The sequence below is a fragment of the Vidua macroura genome, chromosome 21 (genome assembly GCF_024509145.1).
Source record: "Vidua macroura isolate BioBank_ID:100142 chromosome 21, ASM2450914v1, whole genome shotgun sequence".
NCBI classification, from domain to species: Eukaryota; Metazoa; Chordata; class Aves; order Passeriformes; family Viduidae; genus Vidua; species Vidua macroura.
The window spans coordinates 3,733,573-3,749,645 of record NC_071591.1 but is presented as its reverse complement, the minus strand read 5'-3'; the positions used below and the strand labels follow the sequence as shown (position 1 = coordinate 3,749,645).

The following is a 16,073-nucleotide window of genomic DNA, read 5'->3' as shown; positions in this document are numbered from 1 at the left end:
TGTTTGACAGGCCAGAACCATTTCATCAGCGTGTCCAAATTATAAATATGACCTTTGGGTTAGACCAGACGTAGAACAATACAAGCCCAAGTCCACTTCAGCAGCCTGAGCCCTTCACCAAGCTCAGGCTGGACCGTGGGGAACGTGGCAGCTCCTCCAGCCCCTCTGAGCCTTGATGTGACTCCAGAGCAGGAATGAGGGGGGTTATTTTTTGGGGTGATCAGTGCAGCGCAGAGGGAGCCTACACAGTTCAATCTCCCCCTTATAATTTTTAGGTTAATTCTAAAATAAAGCAGCGCAGTGGCTCAGGCGCCAGCTGGAGTTTTCTAGGTCACAGAAAACGTGGTTAATGCAGGGCTGAGCCAGCCAGGCGTGCTGCAGACTGTCAACATTGCTTCTGCCACCCCAATCCTCATCCTCATCCGAGCTGTGGGCTCAGCTCTGCCCCACAACCTCAGTCAGGGCTTGGGAAGCACCACCAGCACCTGACCCTGAACCAAAAGCACCCAGATCACACAGAGTCCTGCTGGGCAGAGCTGTTCTGAGCTCTCCTCTTGGCCCTGCCTCAGTTTCCCCACCCTGGTGGCACAGCAGCTTGGACCCTGGTTTTGGGATGCCCCAGGCTGGGTGAGCTCAGCCCCAGAGTGGCAGAGGGAGGTGGCCACGCTCTGGCTGGTGGCCACGGGGCTCGAGGGGCAGTCCCAGGGCCAGGGCAGGTGGCTGTCACACTGTGACAGGAGCAGGAGCTGCTGCTGGCACAGGGCAGCCAGCAAACACAGCCACCCCCACGCCGTGTTTGCTCAGAGCCCAGCTCACGGGGGCGTTTCGTCAGCAGCTGCTCTTGCTGGGGGAAAAACCAGAATAATAAAGAAATCCCTGTGCCTGGTGTGTCCCCCCCTCCTGGGACAGGCAGGGGCTGTGCAGGGCTGGAACCAGCTGTGCTGGCTGGAATTGATCCTGCTGTTAATGCCCCTGGAACGCTGCTCCTGCTCTGGTTACTGCACCTGGCCCTGGCTGGGCACGCTGGATCAATGCCCCATTTATTCCTGAGCTGCCAGACCCTGCTCTGGAGCACCCCCAGGAGAAGATTTTGGCACGAAGCTGAGCAAAGCCGCTGTGGAGGCACCCACCTGCCAGCTCCAGCCACTCCCCAAGGGCTCGGTGTCCCCAGGGATGTCCCCGGAGGCAGGACAGAATGGGAACAGGTTTTTGCACTGCCCAGCTCTTGGTTGCAGGCTCCAGTGCTGCATTTGGCAGCCCAGCTGTGCCATTCCACCCTCCCAGGGCCAGGCTGAGGCTCAGCACCAGCAGGGGAGAGCCCAGGCACCTAAACCTGGTATTTCATCCGTGGTGAAAGTTGGAGTGGTGCCTTTAAGACCAAACAGCCACGAGGAAAGAGCTTATCCCAGGCAGGCTCAGCACCTGGACCAAGGCTTAATACCTGGCTGGGCAGCACCTTCCCAAGCCTGCATCCAAAATGTAGTGCCCAGCTCACGTCCTGATTCTCTGAGTAAAACCCCTCTGCTCACTGCTACAACCCCTTCCAGCTGACCCTGGGGAAAGTGAAGCACTGGGGACTCCAAGGGTGGAAAAAATTAATGTTCTTAATTAAATGACATGGCAGCTCACATGGGTATCACATCCCTGCTCAAGGTGAGGCCTCTTGAACACCTCAGGTTTTTATAAACAACTGTGCAGCTTATTTATTGCTCTGGAGCATGCTGCTGCCTGCAGGGCCAGGTGGGATTCTGGAATATGATATCCAGGAGTGACTAAAAGCCATGGAAAATCAGCCTCTTTCCTTCACCCTGCAGGGGTTCAGCTCAGCAAAAGAGAGGAGTCACAGGAAAGCTCCTGCATGGGACAACTGCACGAGTGGCAGCTGCTCCAGGAATGAGGAGGAGCCTGACAGGCACCACAGGAGGGATCTACTCCAAATTCTGGAAGGGGTAAAAGCACTTAGTGTTCATGCCAGGAATCGGGAAGGATCCATCCCTGGGAGCACCCATCCTCCCTGGATGGGCCAAGCCAACCCTGAGCCCCAGTGCAGCCAAGGGGGTTTTAGTGACAACAACCCTGACATGATCCTGACACCCCTGGCACATTAAAAACCATGGCTGAAAAAAAAAAAAAAACTATCAGCAAAATTACACTTTATTTTGGGGTTTTTTTTTTTTTTTTTCCGTTGGGGAATTTACTTTGATGAATTGTAACTTAAAAAGGCCTGGAAAAACCACATGCAAAAGGGTTTCTAAGTAGCAGCTAAAGTTTCTATTCCAGCATTACAAGCTATTCCAAATGATTTCCAAATTCCCAGCTATAAACTATTCCAATAAACAAACAGTTTGATCTTTAAACCCCCTCCACCCTAGCCCAGTTAGTGCAGTGCAAAGGAAAAACCCAAGGAATTTACATATTATTTTCCAACGTATCCCATTGCAATTCCAAATGATCTGCGACGACCTAAAATAATACATACAATTTTCTCGCCATCATAAAAAAAACATTTCCCTTTCTTATTCACAGATATATTTGTGGCAAGTGGCTGAATAATTACTTACAAACAGAACAATCTCTTTTTAACAAGTTTCTTACACCAGTAAACACAAGAGGGAGAGCTCTCTGGGGGAGGGGGTTTGGCAGGGCAGGCAGAGGGTGGGGGTCCCTTTGGGGTGTAAGGGACAGCAGCTGTGCTCTCCCAAGGTGATGCCCTTGCCACCTTACAAAATTGGCCACGTTAAACAGGAGGGGCTGTAAGGCTTTAGGATGCCAGGCAGAGCAGGAGCCATCAGGAGTTTGTGTGTCCCATCCGCCCAAAACGCCCCCCCAGCTCCAGCACAGCCTCTGCAATGGGAATGGCACCCTCTGCTCTGCACGGGAGCAGGGAATTGTCAGCTCCCTGCTGGCTGCTCCCCTCAAACTGAGCACGGAGGGGCTGGCTGGGAGGGGTTAGCACCAAACAGTACCTTGGGAATGCCCTGAGCCCCCCACGTCCCTGTCACCTCCTGTCTGCCCTGGCCAGACCCTGCTGCACCCACCTCACAGCCCCACGAGCGGGGGCACTCCCAGAGCTCCAGGAGGAGCCGGGAGCAAAGCAGGCTGGCTCTGGGCTTGTCACTGAGCAGCAGCGTGTGATTCCCAAGTCAGCATCATTTCCTCATCCTTGGGAGATCCAAACTCTTCCGTTCTTATCCCAAGCACGGTTCTGCTGCTCTGTTTGCAGACCCCCATGCCAGGGACTGAGGGCAGCAGCACTGCTCACCCAACACTGCCAACACTGGCAGCTCCCAGACTTGCAGCAGGATCCCACACCAGAACACAGCAGGACCACCCCAAATCCCAGGGGAACAACATCAGGGCATGGAAGCACCAGCTCAGAGTGCCACTTATTCAGAGAGGCAGCTCCTGGGGCTCAGATGCAGGGAAGCTGTTCCCTGTCACGCTCCCACACGTGTATTTTGTTTGTATTTGCACTTTGGGAAGGACAGAGGGTGCTCAGGACACAGGGGGAATGTCACAACACACGGACCTTTACTTGACAGCAGCAGCAGGAACAGCCTGTGGGAGGAAGAGAGGGGGGCAACGCTGCCAGCCCCCAAAAGTGCACACAGCTGGCAAGAGGAGATGCTTTCACAGCTCAGGGACAGCATTCAGGACTTGATACCATAGCCCTTATTCAGGTGGGTTCACCCTGAGCTCATGAGGTGGGATTTGTCACAGCTGCAAGGAAAATCAGCCTGGCCTGGGGAGGACAGATCCAGGGACGCATCCTCTGCATGTACCTGGTGCCTTGGTGGCCCCTGAAACCCTTGTGTGGAGCACATCTCCAGTCCTGCAATGCACTGAGACCTCCTGCTCACCAGTGGGACCAGTCTGCTCCCTGGGCACCCCCCTGCCCGCAGCAAGGCTGGTGGGACTGAGGTGACTGTAAAGAAAATGGGCTTGGGGGGTGCCAAAATGGCTCTTTCCCCCTCCTGCCTTGCCCAAAGGTCCACTTCCAGCCTACACCTGAGGGTCAAAATGGTCACAGCCCTCTCCTCCTCCCGGGCCAGGCGTCCCCACCCTGCCCCTCACGCTGGCCACAGCACAGTGCTGCCCATGGCTGCCAGGGCCAGTGCCAAAATCCTGACCCGAGCGCTGTGGCAGGGGCTCTGCATTGTCTCCTTGGGACTCCCTCCCCTGGAAGCCCCCGAATTCTCACCCAGGCACAAAACCTTCAGCCTCACCCTCTTCTCCACCATCCCCACGGTGGCTTTGAAAACCCCCTGACACAAGAGGGGTGCAGTGCCCACGCCCTGCTGGGCACCCCAGAGTCTCTGAGCTCTGTCCATCAGGGAGAGCCGCTCCAGCAGCGCCATCCCACAGCCCATCAATCTTCTGTACACGGAACGGGGGCGAGGCCGGGGCAGCCTGCACGGGGCGGGGGTCGTGAGGGGCTGCAGGGGCAGTCCTGGGAGGTGTCCAGCACGGGGACAGTGTGCTCGGGCTGCAGCTGCTGGCTCCGGGCGCTCGACGACTTCCACCGGCCACGGCCGCGGTCACTGCACCCCCTCCTCCTCCACGTACGTCGAGGGAAACCAGCCCACCTGTGGGGGGACAGGACAGGTGAGCTGGGGGCTGGGAAGCTCAAGGGGAACAGCTCAAAGCCTGCTGGAGTTCAAGGATTTGGAGCACTCAGGGACAGGGTGGGGTTGTTGGGGTGTCCTGTGCAGGGCTGGGACACCACAATCCTTGCGGGGCCCTTCCAACTCTGTGATTTTATGAGGGAGCTTTGTCCTGTCGCTGGGGTTATTGCCCTGCTATTAAGTGCTGTTCCCAGTCCTGGACGTGCCAGATCCTGATGGTGTGAGCCATCACCCTCATTTGGGATGGAGTACATCACCTTGGACACGCTGCCTGCAAGGCATCAGGCAGGAAGAATCCGTCCCCAGTGCTACAAAATCCGTGGGATACCAGGTCAAGCCAGCAGGCTGCCGGTTTTCCCAGGATGCTGAGCCTTCCCCCTGCAGGGCCCGCAGACATCCCCCACGGGCAGGTTTAGGGAAGATCAGACCCTCCCAGCACATGCTCCCATCCACCTGTGTGCCCTGGGTATCACCGCCACTGTCACAAAGCACACAGAGGTGACAGCCCACCCAAAACCCAGGAACAAGCGGGAGGACATGGGACACACCCTCTTCCCTTTGCCATCCCGCTGCAGGAATTCCTCTGGAGGCACTCACCCTTCCGTTGGTCTCCCCCTTCCACCATCCCTGGTCCCCTCCAATCCTGCTGTAGATCTTCACCACGTCCCCCTCCCGCAGCGACAGCTCCCGCATGTCCCGCGCCGCAAAGTTGTACCGTGCCACGGCCGTGCCTATGACCCGGGGGGTGAACACTGCCAGGGGACAAAGCACAGCAGCTCAGGAGCAGCCCCACGCTGGCTGAAGCCTGGGGAAAGCTTGGAGAGGTTCAACCTGGGTTCTCCACCATGGCACCGAGAGCTGGAGCCGCTCGGATGGAGGGGTGGCATCACCTGAGCTGCTCAGCCCCGCATGGGTGGGGTGGTTGGGGTTAAACTGGGTTCCTGCTGGCTTTGAAGGGCCCTGTGGGCTTGGGAAGACCATCTCTGCTGGTCAGAGGCTTGGTGAGGGTCGCTGGGGTGAAGGGCACTTTTGTGAGGTGGTAAAAGGAAGGATTTCATAGGAACACACAACCATTAACAAAGAAATCATGGGAAAATCCTGTTCAGCTCTCAGTGTCAGGTCTGGGAGATTGCCTTGTGGAGCTGCCACCCAGCACCTGATGGAACCACTTTGTAAATCAACTTGGATTTAAGCTACTTCAAAACCAGAGTTACTGGGAATGGGTTCTCCTAGAGGTGTTGAGTGAATCCCGTGTGCTTTGCCACGAGGAGGAACCGGATCCTGACCTGGAACCTCCCTGCTCCTGTCCCTGCCAGGGGGAAACCTTGGGAACTTGGTCCCATTAGAGACCAAATGGTGCCAAACCCTAACACTGACCAGCAGCTTGGGATGAGGAGATGACCCCAGGAGCCATCGTGGGAGCTGACCTCCACCAGCACAGCCCCAGCCCCAGGGATCTCCATCACTTCAGGCAGGGGATGCTCAGGGGAAGCACAAGGAGGGGGAAGGCAGGGGCAGCACTCAGCATTCCTGCCCCAAGGTCTGGGCACGGGGAAAAAGGCTGGAGAACCACAGTGGAGGGATGGGATGGGCAGAGGAGGAGAAAAATGCATGTCCTCTGAAGCTCACAAAAAAGAAATGAACACCCTGAGGGGATGCTGTGTTTCAGTCCCCTCTTTCTCCCAGGATTTCCAAGGGCTAATTTCAACTATAAAAGTGTGCAAACCAAGGTTGAACAAAGTTTGAGGGAAAGCTTTGCCCAGGTTTTCAGCTCTTGGGGTGGATGGAGATGAGGATGGCGATGGTGTTGGACACACAATGTGCAATCACTGGAGGGTTTGTCCATCCTGGCCAGGCAGCCAGGCTGGAGGATGGACAGAAATCACAGCAGCTTTGAGCTCTTGCATCAGGAGCTTGCTCAGAGCCCCTTGCTACACAGATCCCTTCCTGCAATACTTTCTGTGCAGTTACAGAATCTCAAAATCCCAGATTTGTGCTTGAAAAGTTCAGTGTTCTTCCCAACCACAGCACCAAGGAAGGCACGTGTGGCTTTGCTGGTGATTTCCTCCCTCCAGCCTAAAGGAGAGACTGAAAGATAAAAGCTTCAATGGGAAGAAAATCTGGCAGGACTTTGCTCTGATCCCATCAAGAGGGAGGGTGACACCAGCCTGGAAAGGCTGGGGCACCACTGCACTCTCTGCAGGGACACTGAGCCCCAAAACACACCTGACAGCACAGGTGTGTCCCTGTCCCCTCAGCAAGGGGCTCCTGAGCAGCCTCAGATACCAGAGCTCAAACCCTGCAGGACACTGGGATGTCCTCCTGGAGGACAAGGAGGGTCACACTGGGACAGGGTGGGATGCTGATGCTCGTTGGGTGAGACACATGGGATAAGCAGGTCGAGCTTGAAGTACATCATGAGATCCCAAAGTGCTACATCCACTTTTTTTTTTTTTTTTTTGTTAATTTTAGCCCCTTTTCTCAAACAGCAACAAGTCCATCTCCTCCCTGCCTTGATTTTGGGGAGAGGGGGGGGAGTGCATTTTGCTGCCAACCAAGCCACGGTTAATTAACCTAATTAACTGATTTCCCAGGGCAGCACTGGGGACCCCCTGAACTGCCTGTGGGGATGGAGGGACAGGGGGGACCGCACAGGTCCCACTGGTGATGGCTTTCAAGCTGGGGATGGTGGCAGGTCTCTCCAGCAGGGAGAGGCACTGGTACCTGACCAGAAGGGACTGGAGGAGCTCTGAGAAGAAAAGTTGAGGCCCTGAGGACTGAGAAAAGAAAAGTTGTAGGAAGCGCAGGAGGCTGCAAAGAGGTTAGAGAGAAACAGAAAGAGGCAGAACACGCATTAAAAAGGAAATTAAAATAAAATATTATAAGGCACAATGCTTTAAAAGCTGATGGAGGGATACAGGGCAAAGCATGCAAAGGGTCTTGTGCAAGGGCTCCGAGCTGGGACAGCTGAAAAAAGGTGTGGCCACAGCCCCACAGCCACCAGGGGCTCAAAATTCATCCTAAAGTTGTATTTAATGCAAAAAGGTATTTAACCAACTTTTAAAACCTATCTTCCTTTGGTATTCTTTTCTAAATAGACCATGGAGAAAAATATTTAAAAGTTATTTTTCCCCATAAAGCAGTTAGCTGTGCATTCAGGGTTTTGGACAAAACAACATCCTGCATTATTACACTTTTTTCTTCCCATTTATTTTGATGTTTCCTTTCTTTTTCTTTTAGACACAGACTTACCCTTTCACCCATCACCTCCATTAAAGGAGTCCCACTGGGATTCAAACCACCACAAATCACACTGGAACCGGATCCATCAAAACACAAAAATCTCACGTGGGTGGGAAAGGCAGGATAAATCCCACAAAGTGACCATCACATCCCTGCTCCCAGCCAGAGGGTGGGCAGACCACAGGGTGAAAAACCACAGGAGGGGAACCAGCCTGTCCCAGCAAAAATTGTCCCTTCAGAGAGCAGCAGTGCAGAGAGCCCCAGCTTGGCCAGACCCTCTCTGATCCCACCACCTCCAGCGAGACCCATCCTGAAAATGCCACCAGCCCAGAAGGACTCATCTGCAAGCTGAGCAACTCAAACCCTACAGTGAAGCTGTAAATTCCTTCATCCACTGCTCCTACAGCTGGCTGGAAGGGGCAGGTTTTCCACGAGACCCAAGCTGGGTTTTACCTGGGGAGCGGGTGAAGGTCCTGGAGGTAGAGCGCTCCCGGGATTTGTAGGGATATTTCAGAGTTGTGTCCAGCTGCTTGAAGCTCTCCTTCAGCGAGTGGCTCTGGTAGTACTCAACCAGCTCCTGGGAAGGAAGGAAGGAGAGGCACCTGGCTGTCTCTGCCACCCCTGCATGACTTGCAGAGACAGTGCTACAAGGGGGAACAAAAACCCACCAGCAAGCTTTCGAACTTCTTGGCTTCTGTGATGTGAATCCAGTTGTCCTTCTCCACCACCTTAATGTGCTTCACCTCCTCATTGAACCTGCCAAGGACAGCAAAGGCACTCAAAAAAAAAGCACAGCCACGTGCTCCAGCCCTGGCTCGTCCTCTGTGAGTGAGAAATACTGAATTATTCAGTTCCTAAATGGGGAATTACTCACTTAATACTGATGGCAAAGCGCTCGGCCTCAGCCGGCCGCTCCCGGATCAGGTAGGTGCCGCTGACGTGAGACTTGAGCAGGTTGTCTGTCTGATGCCTCTCCATGTTCCCTGCAAACCTGAGCCCAGAGGTTAATTAGTTGATTCAATTCATTAAAATGAACTCATATCTTTGAACAGGCACATTCTGGATAAAAAGAGACATCTTTTTTAAAGGCATGAAGGATGGAAGGCAGGTGGAGAAACATCTGAAATATCCTGAGCAGGAAGGGAAGTGCCCTGAGATACACAAGAAGCTGCTGAGCCACTGAAGCACACAGAGAGTGGCCTCTTCCCTTTGAAGCACCTGGCACCTGGAAAAACCCACTAATTGGGAATCAGTCTCCAGGTTAATGAGGCCTCAGCAAGAGCTGGAGAGCAGGGATAATTTATATCCATGAATTCATAAACCTGGCTGGAGCTGGAGAGAAGGAGCAGCAGGCAAGCCAAGCACAGCCTCTCCTGCCAAGGCAGGAGTTCCCTCCTTCCTCCCACAATCATTTCCTGGGCACAGAAAATGGGAAGAGAAACCAGCATCTCTCTTTTTGCCTCTGACCCTCTCTATCAGTGAAGAAATCCCCACAGCTGCTGCCAGGGCTTTCAACACCACTGTGGCAGCTGCTCCATGGCCACAGAGAAAGCAGGATGCAGAGCACTGCTGGTCTGCATTTGGAATTCCTTCCTGGAGTGGATTCCTGAGCAAGCAGCACCCAAAAGGCAAGGCTGGTTTGTGTTTCTGCCCACTCACCACGGGTACGCTGTGTAGTCGATCTCCCGCGAGGGTGGCCGGCTGTTGGGGGGCTGCAAATTGAGAATTGCTCATTAGTGAAGAGCCAGCAGCTCCTCAGGCTGTGGATCACGTGTGGGATGCTCCTCTCCACGGGAGGATTCCCTCTGCCAAGCCATCCCCGGATTCTGGGCTTGGGCAGAGGAGGGCAGTGTTGTAGCTGAGCATTTCCCTCTCAGCTCCCAGCTGGGATGAGCAGGCTGTGTTTGTTCATTTACCTGAGTGGTTTTTAATTGGGAAGCAGCTGACAACATTACAGCAAGCAGCTAAAAGCAATTAAAATAAACCAAATGCAGTTTTCCTGTGCTGGGCCCGATCTCCAGCACTCTGCTCCCGAGTCAGAGAAGGAGCAGAGCTGGATCTGATGATGCCAACCCCAGCCCTGGGAACGGGGCTGGGACTGCCCTGCCCTGCCACCTGCACCATGGCATGAGGGATCCACCTCCCCTGTGAGGCAGAGGCCTCGCTGGAGGTCCAGGGAAGGACTGAGGTCTCCAGGAGAAGGCTGAGAAGAGTGACAGGGACAGCCCCAGCAGCTGCACCCCCCTGGCAGTCCCAGCTCCATCTCCTCTCTGGCACTTACCCTGGCATCCACGGGGCAGGGTTTCACTGAGGAGCTGGGGAAATAACCCGACTTCTTCGTCTGCAGCAGCCTCCCCTGCAAAGCCAAGCTGGGCATCAGACTGGGGTGAGCACTGGTGGCACTGTGCAGGGCTGGGGACAGGCCCCAAACTGCCCCCCAGCACACCCCTGCACAAGGAAATCCCACAAATCAAAGGGATAATGCAGAAGTCTGCACTGGTTTAGGAGTTTCCAGGAGTTTCCCAAGAGGAATCTCCCTCACCTCCCACCATGGTGAGTCGGGGTCCCCCCTCAGCAGCTCCATCACATCCCCAATTTGAAAGGTCAGCACTGGCTTCCCAGGAGGGGCTGGGTTTCCATGGTAATTCTGAACAGCCACCATTTTAGGACCTGGCAGAGAAGCAAAACAGTTTCACAACCTTGTCCCAGCTGAAAAAAAACCCCAAACAAAACCACCCCTCCTGAAGCCTGTTCTCCTCATCCCCTGACAGGGCACAGCAGGCAGGATTTAGGGGCAGGAAACATGAAAGCACAAAGGAATGGTGTCCACAGTGAATGTTCCTGGCTCCTGCAGTTACATGCATGATTGAGTTCCCTGAGCAAAAATAAACCCAGGAAGGACCCAGCCAAGCTGAAGCTCCAGCTCCCAGCCCTGCACCTGGATCTGAGCCTCACCAAGGAGCTCAAATCCAGGAGAGGAGAGGGAAATCAAGGAGAGCAGCTCTGGCCAGGCAATGCCTGGCCAGCAGCAAGCCCTGCCAGGCTCAGCAGTGACCCCAGAATTGCAAAAGGGACCAGTGAACACTCAGCTACCACTGAGTATCAGCTGGACCTGGGACTCAAAACGCCCCTGAAGCTCCCAGTCAAAGTCCACTTGTCTCACCAACAACTGCACATTAAATAAACTTCCCCCACTGCACCAAAGCCACAGTGTTTATCCTCAAAATGCCTCCCCACCTCTGCCTCTCCCCTCCCAGCAAGAGCACTCTGTGCTTGTTTTGTTGTTTCTTTTTTTTTTTTTTTCTAACCACAAATTTGATTCAGGTTTCTTTTTGCCAGGCTTGGCTTTCCTTCCATCAGAAATAGCACAAAAACAAATTGTTCTTCTCCTTTGAGCCACAGCAGGGGCAGGTCAGGCCCAGAGCTCTGTCCAGGCAAGTTTTAAACACAGGAAGATAAAAGTTATTGCAGTAAGCTTTGTGACTGATGGCCCATCAGAGCCCTGAGCACACTGGACATGCCAGCAGGAAGATGCTGCTCCCCACCAGCAACACATTTGCCTGCCAGAACAAGCCTGCTCTGCCCTGAAGATTGATTTGGCACGAGGATGTCGTGCCAGGCTCTCCTGGGTCACTGGTGTGGTGGGCAGAAGCTTTACTGGCCCAGCAGGGCTGGCCAGGGGCACGAGGGCACCCAAAGAAATGATGGGGCAGTAGGACAGGAGAGACCCCAGTGCCCCATGAGGGTGCACAGGACCCTTCTGCAGGCACTAAAGCTCTTTCCTGGCTTTGGGAGGAGCCTCCCCCTCCCACACACCCAGTGCTGGGGATTCCTGCAGCCTGTCCCTGCCCTCTGTCCCACAGCAATGCCCTTACCAGGTCCTGCACCCAGTGAATCCTGCAAAGGAAGAGGAAAAAAGGCTCAGTGAGGACACATCAGCCTCAGTTCTCCCCACGAGCACCCACCTGATGCCACTGGGATGAGAAAACCTCTCCCCACATCTCCCTGGTACCCCCCAGCCCACGGTGCTCACCCCAGCTGGGTGCTGGCACCTCCTGAGGGCTCTGGTGCTGCTTAAACTGGGCCAGTTCTAGGCTGGAGAGGAGGCCACTGGTCCCCAGTCCTGTCCCACAGGTTGCTGGGACCCCTCTGAGGCCAGTGCTGGCTCTTGCCATGAGCTGCCCACACCCAGACTGGACAAGGGCACAGGGGGGTGAGGAAAAGGCCAAACCACATACCTGCTCTGCTGAAGAACCTGCAAGAGAAATGGTGGGGTAAGGGGTTAATTTAACAGGCAACAAAACCCCATTTTCCTGGTTCTCTTGATGCTCTGAGTGTCACCAGACCAGCATCAGGGTGTGAAGTTGAAGCAGGAAGCCCAGAGCAGAGGTGGGGTCACTGAGTCACTGCTCTGCTCTGGGAGGGCAAGAACTGGGCAGGGACTGCAGCCACACAGGGCCATTCCCTCACTGCCACAAAGCTCTGCCATTTCATTCCTCCCTCCCTCCTCTCCTCACCCAAAATCTTTCCAAAGCCACCCTGTGACCCCTCCCTGGAGCATCACCAGGGTTGTGCCTTGGGTGAGCACAGGTGAGTCCCAGCTTTGCCCAGTTTGGACCAAGGACACAAATTTTTTGCTGTACTTTGGGATATTTGGGGTCCAGAGAGGAGCTCTCTCCTCATCAGAAGTGTTCTCCCTGCTGCAGACCCTCCTGCTTTCACTGTTCAGTGAAGAAGAATTGATCATCTCTCTTCACTGCCCACCCACAAGAGCTGGAGATCCCACCCCCTGCACAGAGCTGCTGTGATTCCCTGCCATCCAGGGGATGCAGCTCTTTGTTTTGGAGAATTTTGGCTGCTTTCTTTGTGTTTTAAACCACCAGCCAATGTGAATTGCAGCCCTGGCAGGCGGGGTGGGAGCATACTTGTATTTTTTTATGCATTAATGGACATCAGTGCTTTATAAAGTGAATTTCTCAGATCATCCACGTGCAGCAATGAGCTGCTCATGAAATTACTCACCCATCTTGCAGGGAGGAATAATCTCCAAGCACTCCTTGTGAGCACCTGCTCCACATTTGGGGCAAAGATAGCCCTGGTAAAAAGTTCCTCTGTGCCACAAAAAAAGAAAAAATAAGGAAAAAAAAAAGAAGAAAAGTCAGAAAACCCAACCTCAGCTTTGAGATTTTTCTTTCTGTGTTTTACTGCAGAACAGCAGGAAGGTTGAGGTTGCTGCTCACCTCAGGAACATCCTGCAGGCTTTGCAGTTGGTTGTCTTTTCAAATGTGTACATCTGGAAGTTGTGGTGATTTGCATTGGCCTTCTCTGGCTTGATGTTGGACCTGAGGGAAAGCACCTGGGGGTTACCAGCCTGTCCCCACGGGGCTGCTGGCATTTCAGTCAGAGCTTGGACACCTCACAGACACCAAATCCACTGTGAGAGGAGGTCAGGGCTTGGTTGTGGAGAGAGGATTTTGCCCATTACCTTCCCCTGGGACAAGAGTCATGGATTTGGCCTGAGTCAATCATCAGCTCAAGCCCTGCTCAGGGCCAGGTCCTGCAGCACCACCCTCCTCACCAGCCTGCTGCTTCCCCATGGCCCAGCACCAGGGTGAGGTGTCCTTCCAGAGAATCACAGAAAGCTTTGGGCCAGACATTTAAAATCATCCCATCCCACCCCCTGCCATGGCAGGGACACCTTCCACTGTCCCAGGGTGCTCAGACCCTGTCCAGCCTGGCCTTGGGCACTGCCAGGGATCCAGGGGCAGCCACAGCTGCTCTGGGCACCCTGTGCCAGGGCCTGCCCGCCCTCCCAGGGAACAACTCCTAATTCCCAATATCCCAATTATCTCAGTTTCAGAGATAAAATCCAGTTTCAGAGGTGCTTTGGTGGGGATGCTCAGAGAACAGTTCCAAGCTCCCTCTGCACAGGACTCGTCCAGCATCCACGTGAGCTTCCCCACTGGAGGTTTTGCTATCAGAGCTGCTCTGCAGTGACCTGATGGCCCAAGACACTTCCCCCCCCACGCCTGGCAACTGCAGCCAGGGCTAGAGCAGCCACTCATGCTCACATGGCCATTTCAAACTGCTCCATCCACTTCCTCTTCATCTCCTCTGTCTTGCAGAAGAACTGGAAGCCCTGTTTTCCCTGGAGGTGGATCAGGTAGAAGCCGTAGGACCACTGCAAGAGCAAAGAGAGCTGATCTCCCAGCAGAACACTCCACACTTCCACTCACACGCCTCAGGCACTGCTCTGAGTGCCTGTCCCTGCCCCCTCTGCTGAGCCATGGCCAGGGACAGCAGGGGAGGAGGAAGGAGAGCTCCCTGTTTCTCTAACACATCCCGGTTAACGATGCCTGAACCGCCTCGGCGCTGTGCACTTGGGCCAGACAGGATTTCGTGGTGGCAGATGAGAGAACCCAGATTCTTCTGCTCCACTGGATCCTGCCCAGCCATTCTGTCTGTGGCTGACAGCAAGTGACAGCCCAGGAGGAACATCTGACCTGCCCACTGCACATATGCTCAGCCTGTCTCGTCAGCACACCGCACACAAACACACGACAGCCAAAGGCGTGCTCTGCTTACCATTTTTCCATGGGACTAGAAAGCATAGGAGAGCAAAGTGGAAAGAGATTTTATTAAAACACAAAGCCAGCAGCATTCCCTCAGCAGTTCTTGGCTGCTCTCACCCCAGTGTCCCTTATCCCATCTGCACCACAGCTCTTCCCATGGCATGGAAGTGGATTAAGCTAAAGCAAGAGCTGGGGGGGTTTTTCCTCCGTGGCTGCAGAGTGAGCATCAAACCACAGGAAAATGATGTTGCTTCAGTGCTTTGAGTGCCAATTTTGGCAGCCTGGTGTGCAAAGCTGCCTTTCCAGGCTCCTCCACCCTGCAGCTTGTGGGAGAAAAGAACATCCTGCACCTTCCCTCCCTCCTCCCTGCCCTCCTCTCCTGCCCATCTGATGTTTGCTCCCTGACACTGGGCCAGAAAGCAGAGAGCAGCTTCCTCCCTCCTAACTCTAACCATCCCAGCCTCCTCAGGGCTGTTCTGCCAGGACACAGGTCAAGGACCCAGCCCAGCCCCACATTAATAAACATTTCCCAATGCTATTTAAGGCTGTCTTGAAAGTTGAGCGTTTATTTTCCAGCTTTTTTTCCTATTTTAAAAGGCTAATGGGAACATACTACCCTGAAACAGCTCCAAAGTGCTCTCCAGAGCTAATCCTTGGTTCACCTACCTTTTTAATGTCCTTGTTATTCATGGGGTCATCAGTCATCTTGTGGAAGAGCAGCTCAATAATTTCCTTCAGCTCATAATTGTATCCTTTCCTCTTGCAGACGATCACCACTTTATCAAATAAAAATAAATACCTGCCCAAAGCAAGCAAATAAACAAGCAACCCAGTCAAACACATCATTAAAAAAATCCAATGGGAAAGATTTGGAAAGCTCTGAGGAGCTCCCCAGCTCCATGTTCAGTGCTCGTGCCCTGCTGTGATTTCACACTGATGCTGGGTTACGGCAGTGAAATTCCAGGCAGCAATTAAAGAAATTAAAGTAATTAAAGAGCTCAATGGGAATAGTTAGATGAGGGCACGTTGAGTTTGGGGACACTGTGCTGCCACTCACCTGTCCTGCTTGGTGTGGTTCACTATGGAGCGCACCTTGAGCTCCCCGTCGATCTTCGGCCGCCCAAACTCCTCCAGCTTCACTTGCTGCAGGAAGCAAAGCAGAGCTCAGACCCACAGCCAGGCCTGGAACGGTGCTTTGGGCAGGTGGAAACCCAGAGCTGTCTGGATTTCACCCCCCAGCCCTGCCTGAGGCTGCCAAAGCTCCCGAGAGCAGCACCACCCTCAGCAAGGGGAGGGAGGATGCTCCAAGGGCAGCCTGGCCATGAACACAGGTACAGGACCCCAGGAAACCCCCAGAGCTCCAGCCCTGGCACCCCAGGGCAAGGCCCAGCAGTCAAAGCATTTTTGCAAACCCCTCCCCAGCTGCAATAAGCTATTTCTCAGAGGTTTTCACAGTAATTGAGGGTTTTGTCTCTGTTAAATAGCCATCCATTAGAAGTTCATCGTTTCCAAATGAAGCCAAGGCTTAAAGCCCTGCACCTCTCCAGGTCTGCTGATGCACAGTGTTTGACACCTCTGGGGTTTGAAGGATGAGTTCTCCTTAAAACACCTGGTTGAAATTTTGGGGATTTGG

General features: G+C 54.0%; 1 protein-coding gene across 5 annotated transcripts in view; it reads right to left on the bottom strand.

Moving 5' to 3' along the window:
- Positions 1 to 2,136: 2,136 nt before the first annotated feature.
- Positions 2,137 to 16,073, bottom strand: part of VAV2 (vav guanine nucleotide exchange factor 2) — a 127,134-nt gene continuing 113,197 nt past the window's right edge. The window contains exons 13-29 of one of the 5 annotated variants that reach the window (XM_053996293.1): positions 15,498 to 15,583; positions 15,107 to 15,239; positions 14,454 to 14,468; positions 13,940 to 14,049; positions 13,109 to 13,210; positions 12,891 to 12,979; positions 12,107 to 12,123; positions 11,744 to 11,765; positions 10,411 to 10,538; positions 10,150 to 10,224; positions 9,528 to 9,580; positions 8,743 to 8,859; positions 8,537 to 8,624; positions 8,322 to 8,445; positions 7,350 to 7,436; positions 5,223 to 5,377; positions 2,137 to 4,586 (exon numbers count right to left, since the gene is read on the bottom strand). In XM_053996293.1, coding sequence (XP_053852268.1) covers positions 4,539 to 4,586; positions 5,223 to 5,377; positions 7,350 to 7,436; positions 8,322 to 8,445; positions 8,537 to 8,624; positions 8,743 to 8,859; positions 9,528 to 9,580; positions 10,150 to 10,224; positions 10,411 to 10,538; positions 11,744 to 11,765; positions 12,107 to 12,123; positions 12,891 to 12,979; positions 13,109 to 13,210; positions 13,940 to 14,049; positions 14,454 to 14,468; positions 15,107 to 15,239; positions 15,498 to 15,583 — 1,449 coding nt within the window. In that variant the 3' untranslated portion in view covers positions 2,137 to 4,538. Of the gene's footprint in view, positions 4,587 to 5,222; positions 5,378 to 7,349; positions 7,437 to 7,779; positions 8,081 to 8,321; positions 8,446 to 8,536; positions 8,625 to 8,742; positions 8,860 to 9,527; positions 9,581 to 10,149; positions 10,225 to 10,410; positions 10,539 to 11,743; positions 11,766 to 12,106; positions 12,124 to 12,890; positions 12,980 to 13,108; positions 13,211 to 13,939; positions 14,050 to 14,453; positions 14,469 to 15,106; positions 15,240 to 15,497; positions 15,584 to 16,073 lie in introns of those variants that run through there. The other 4 variants (XM_053996295.1, XM_053996294.1, XM_053996296.1 and 1 more) reach the window with 4 other exon arrangements.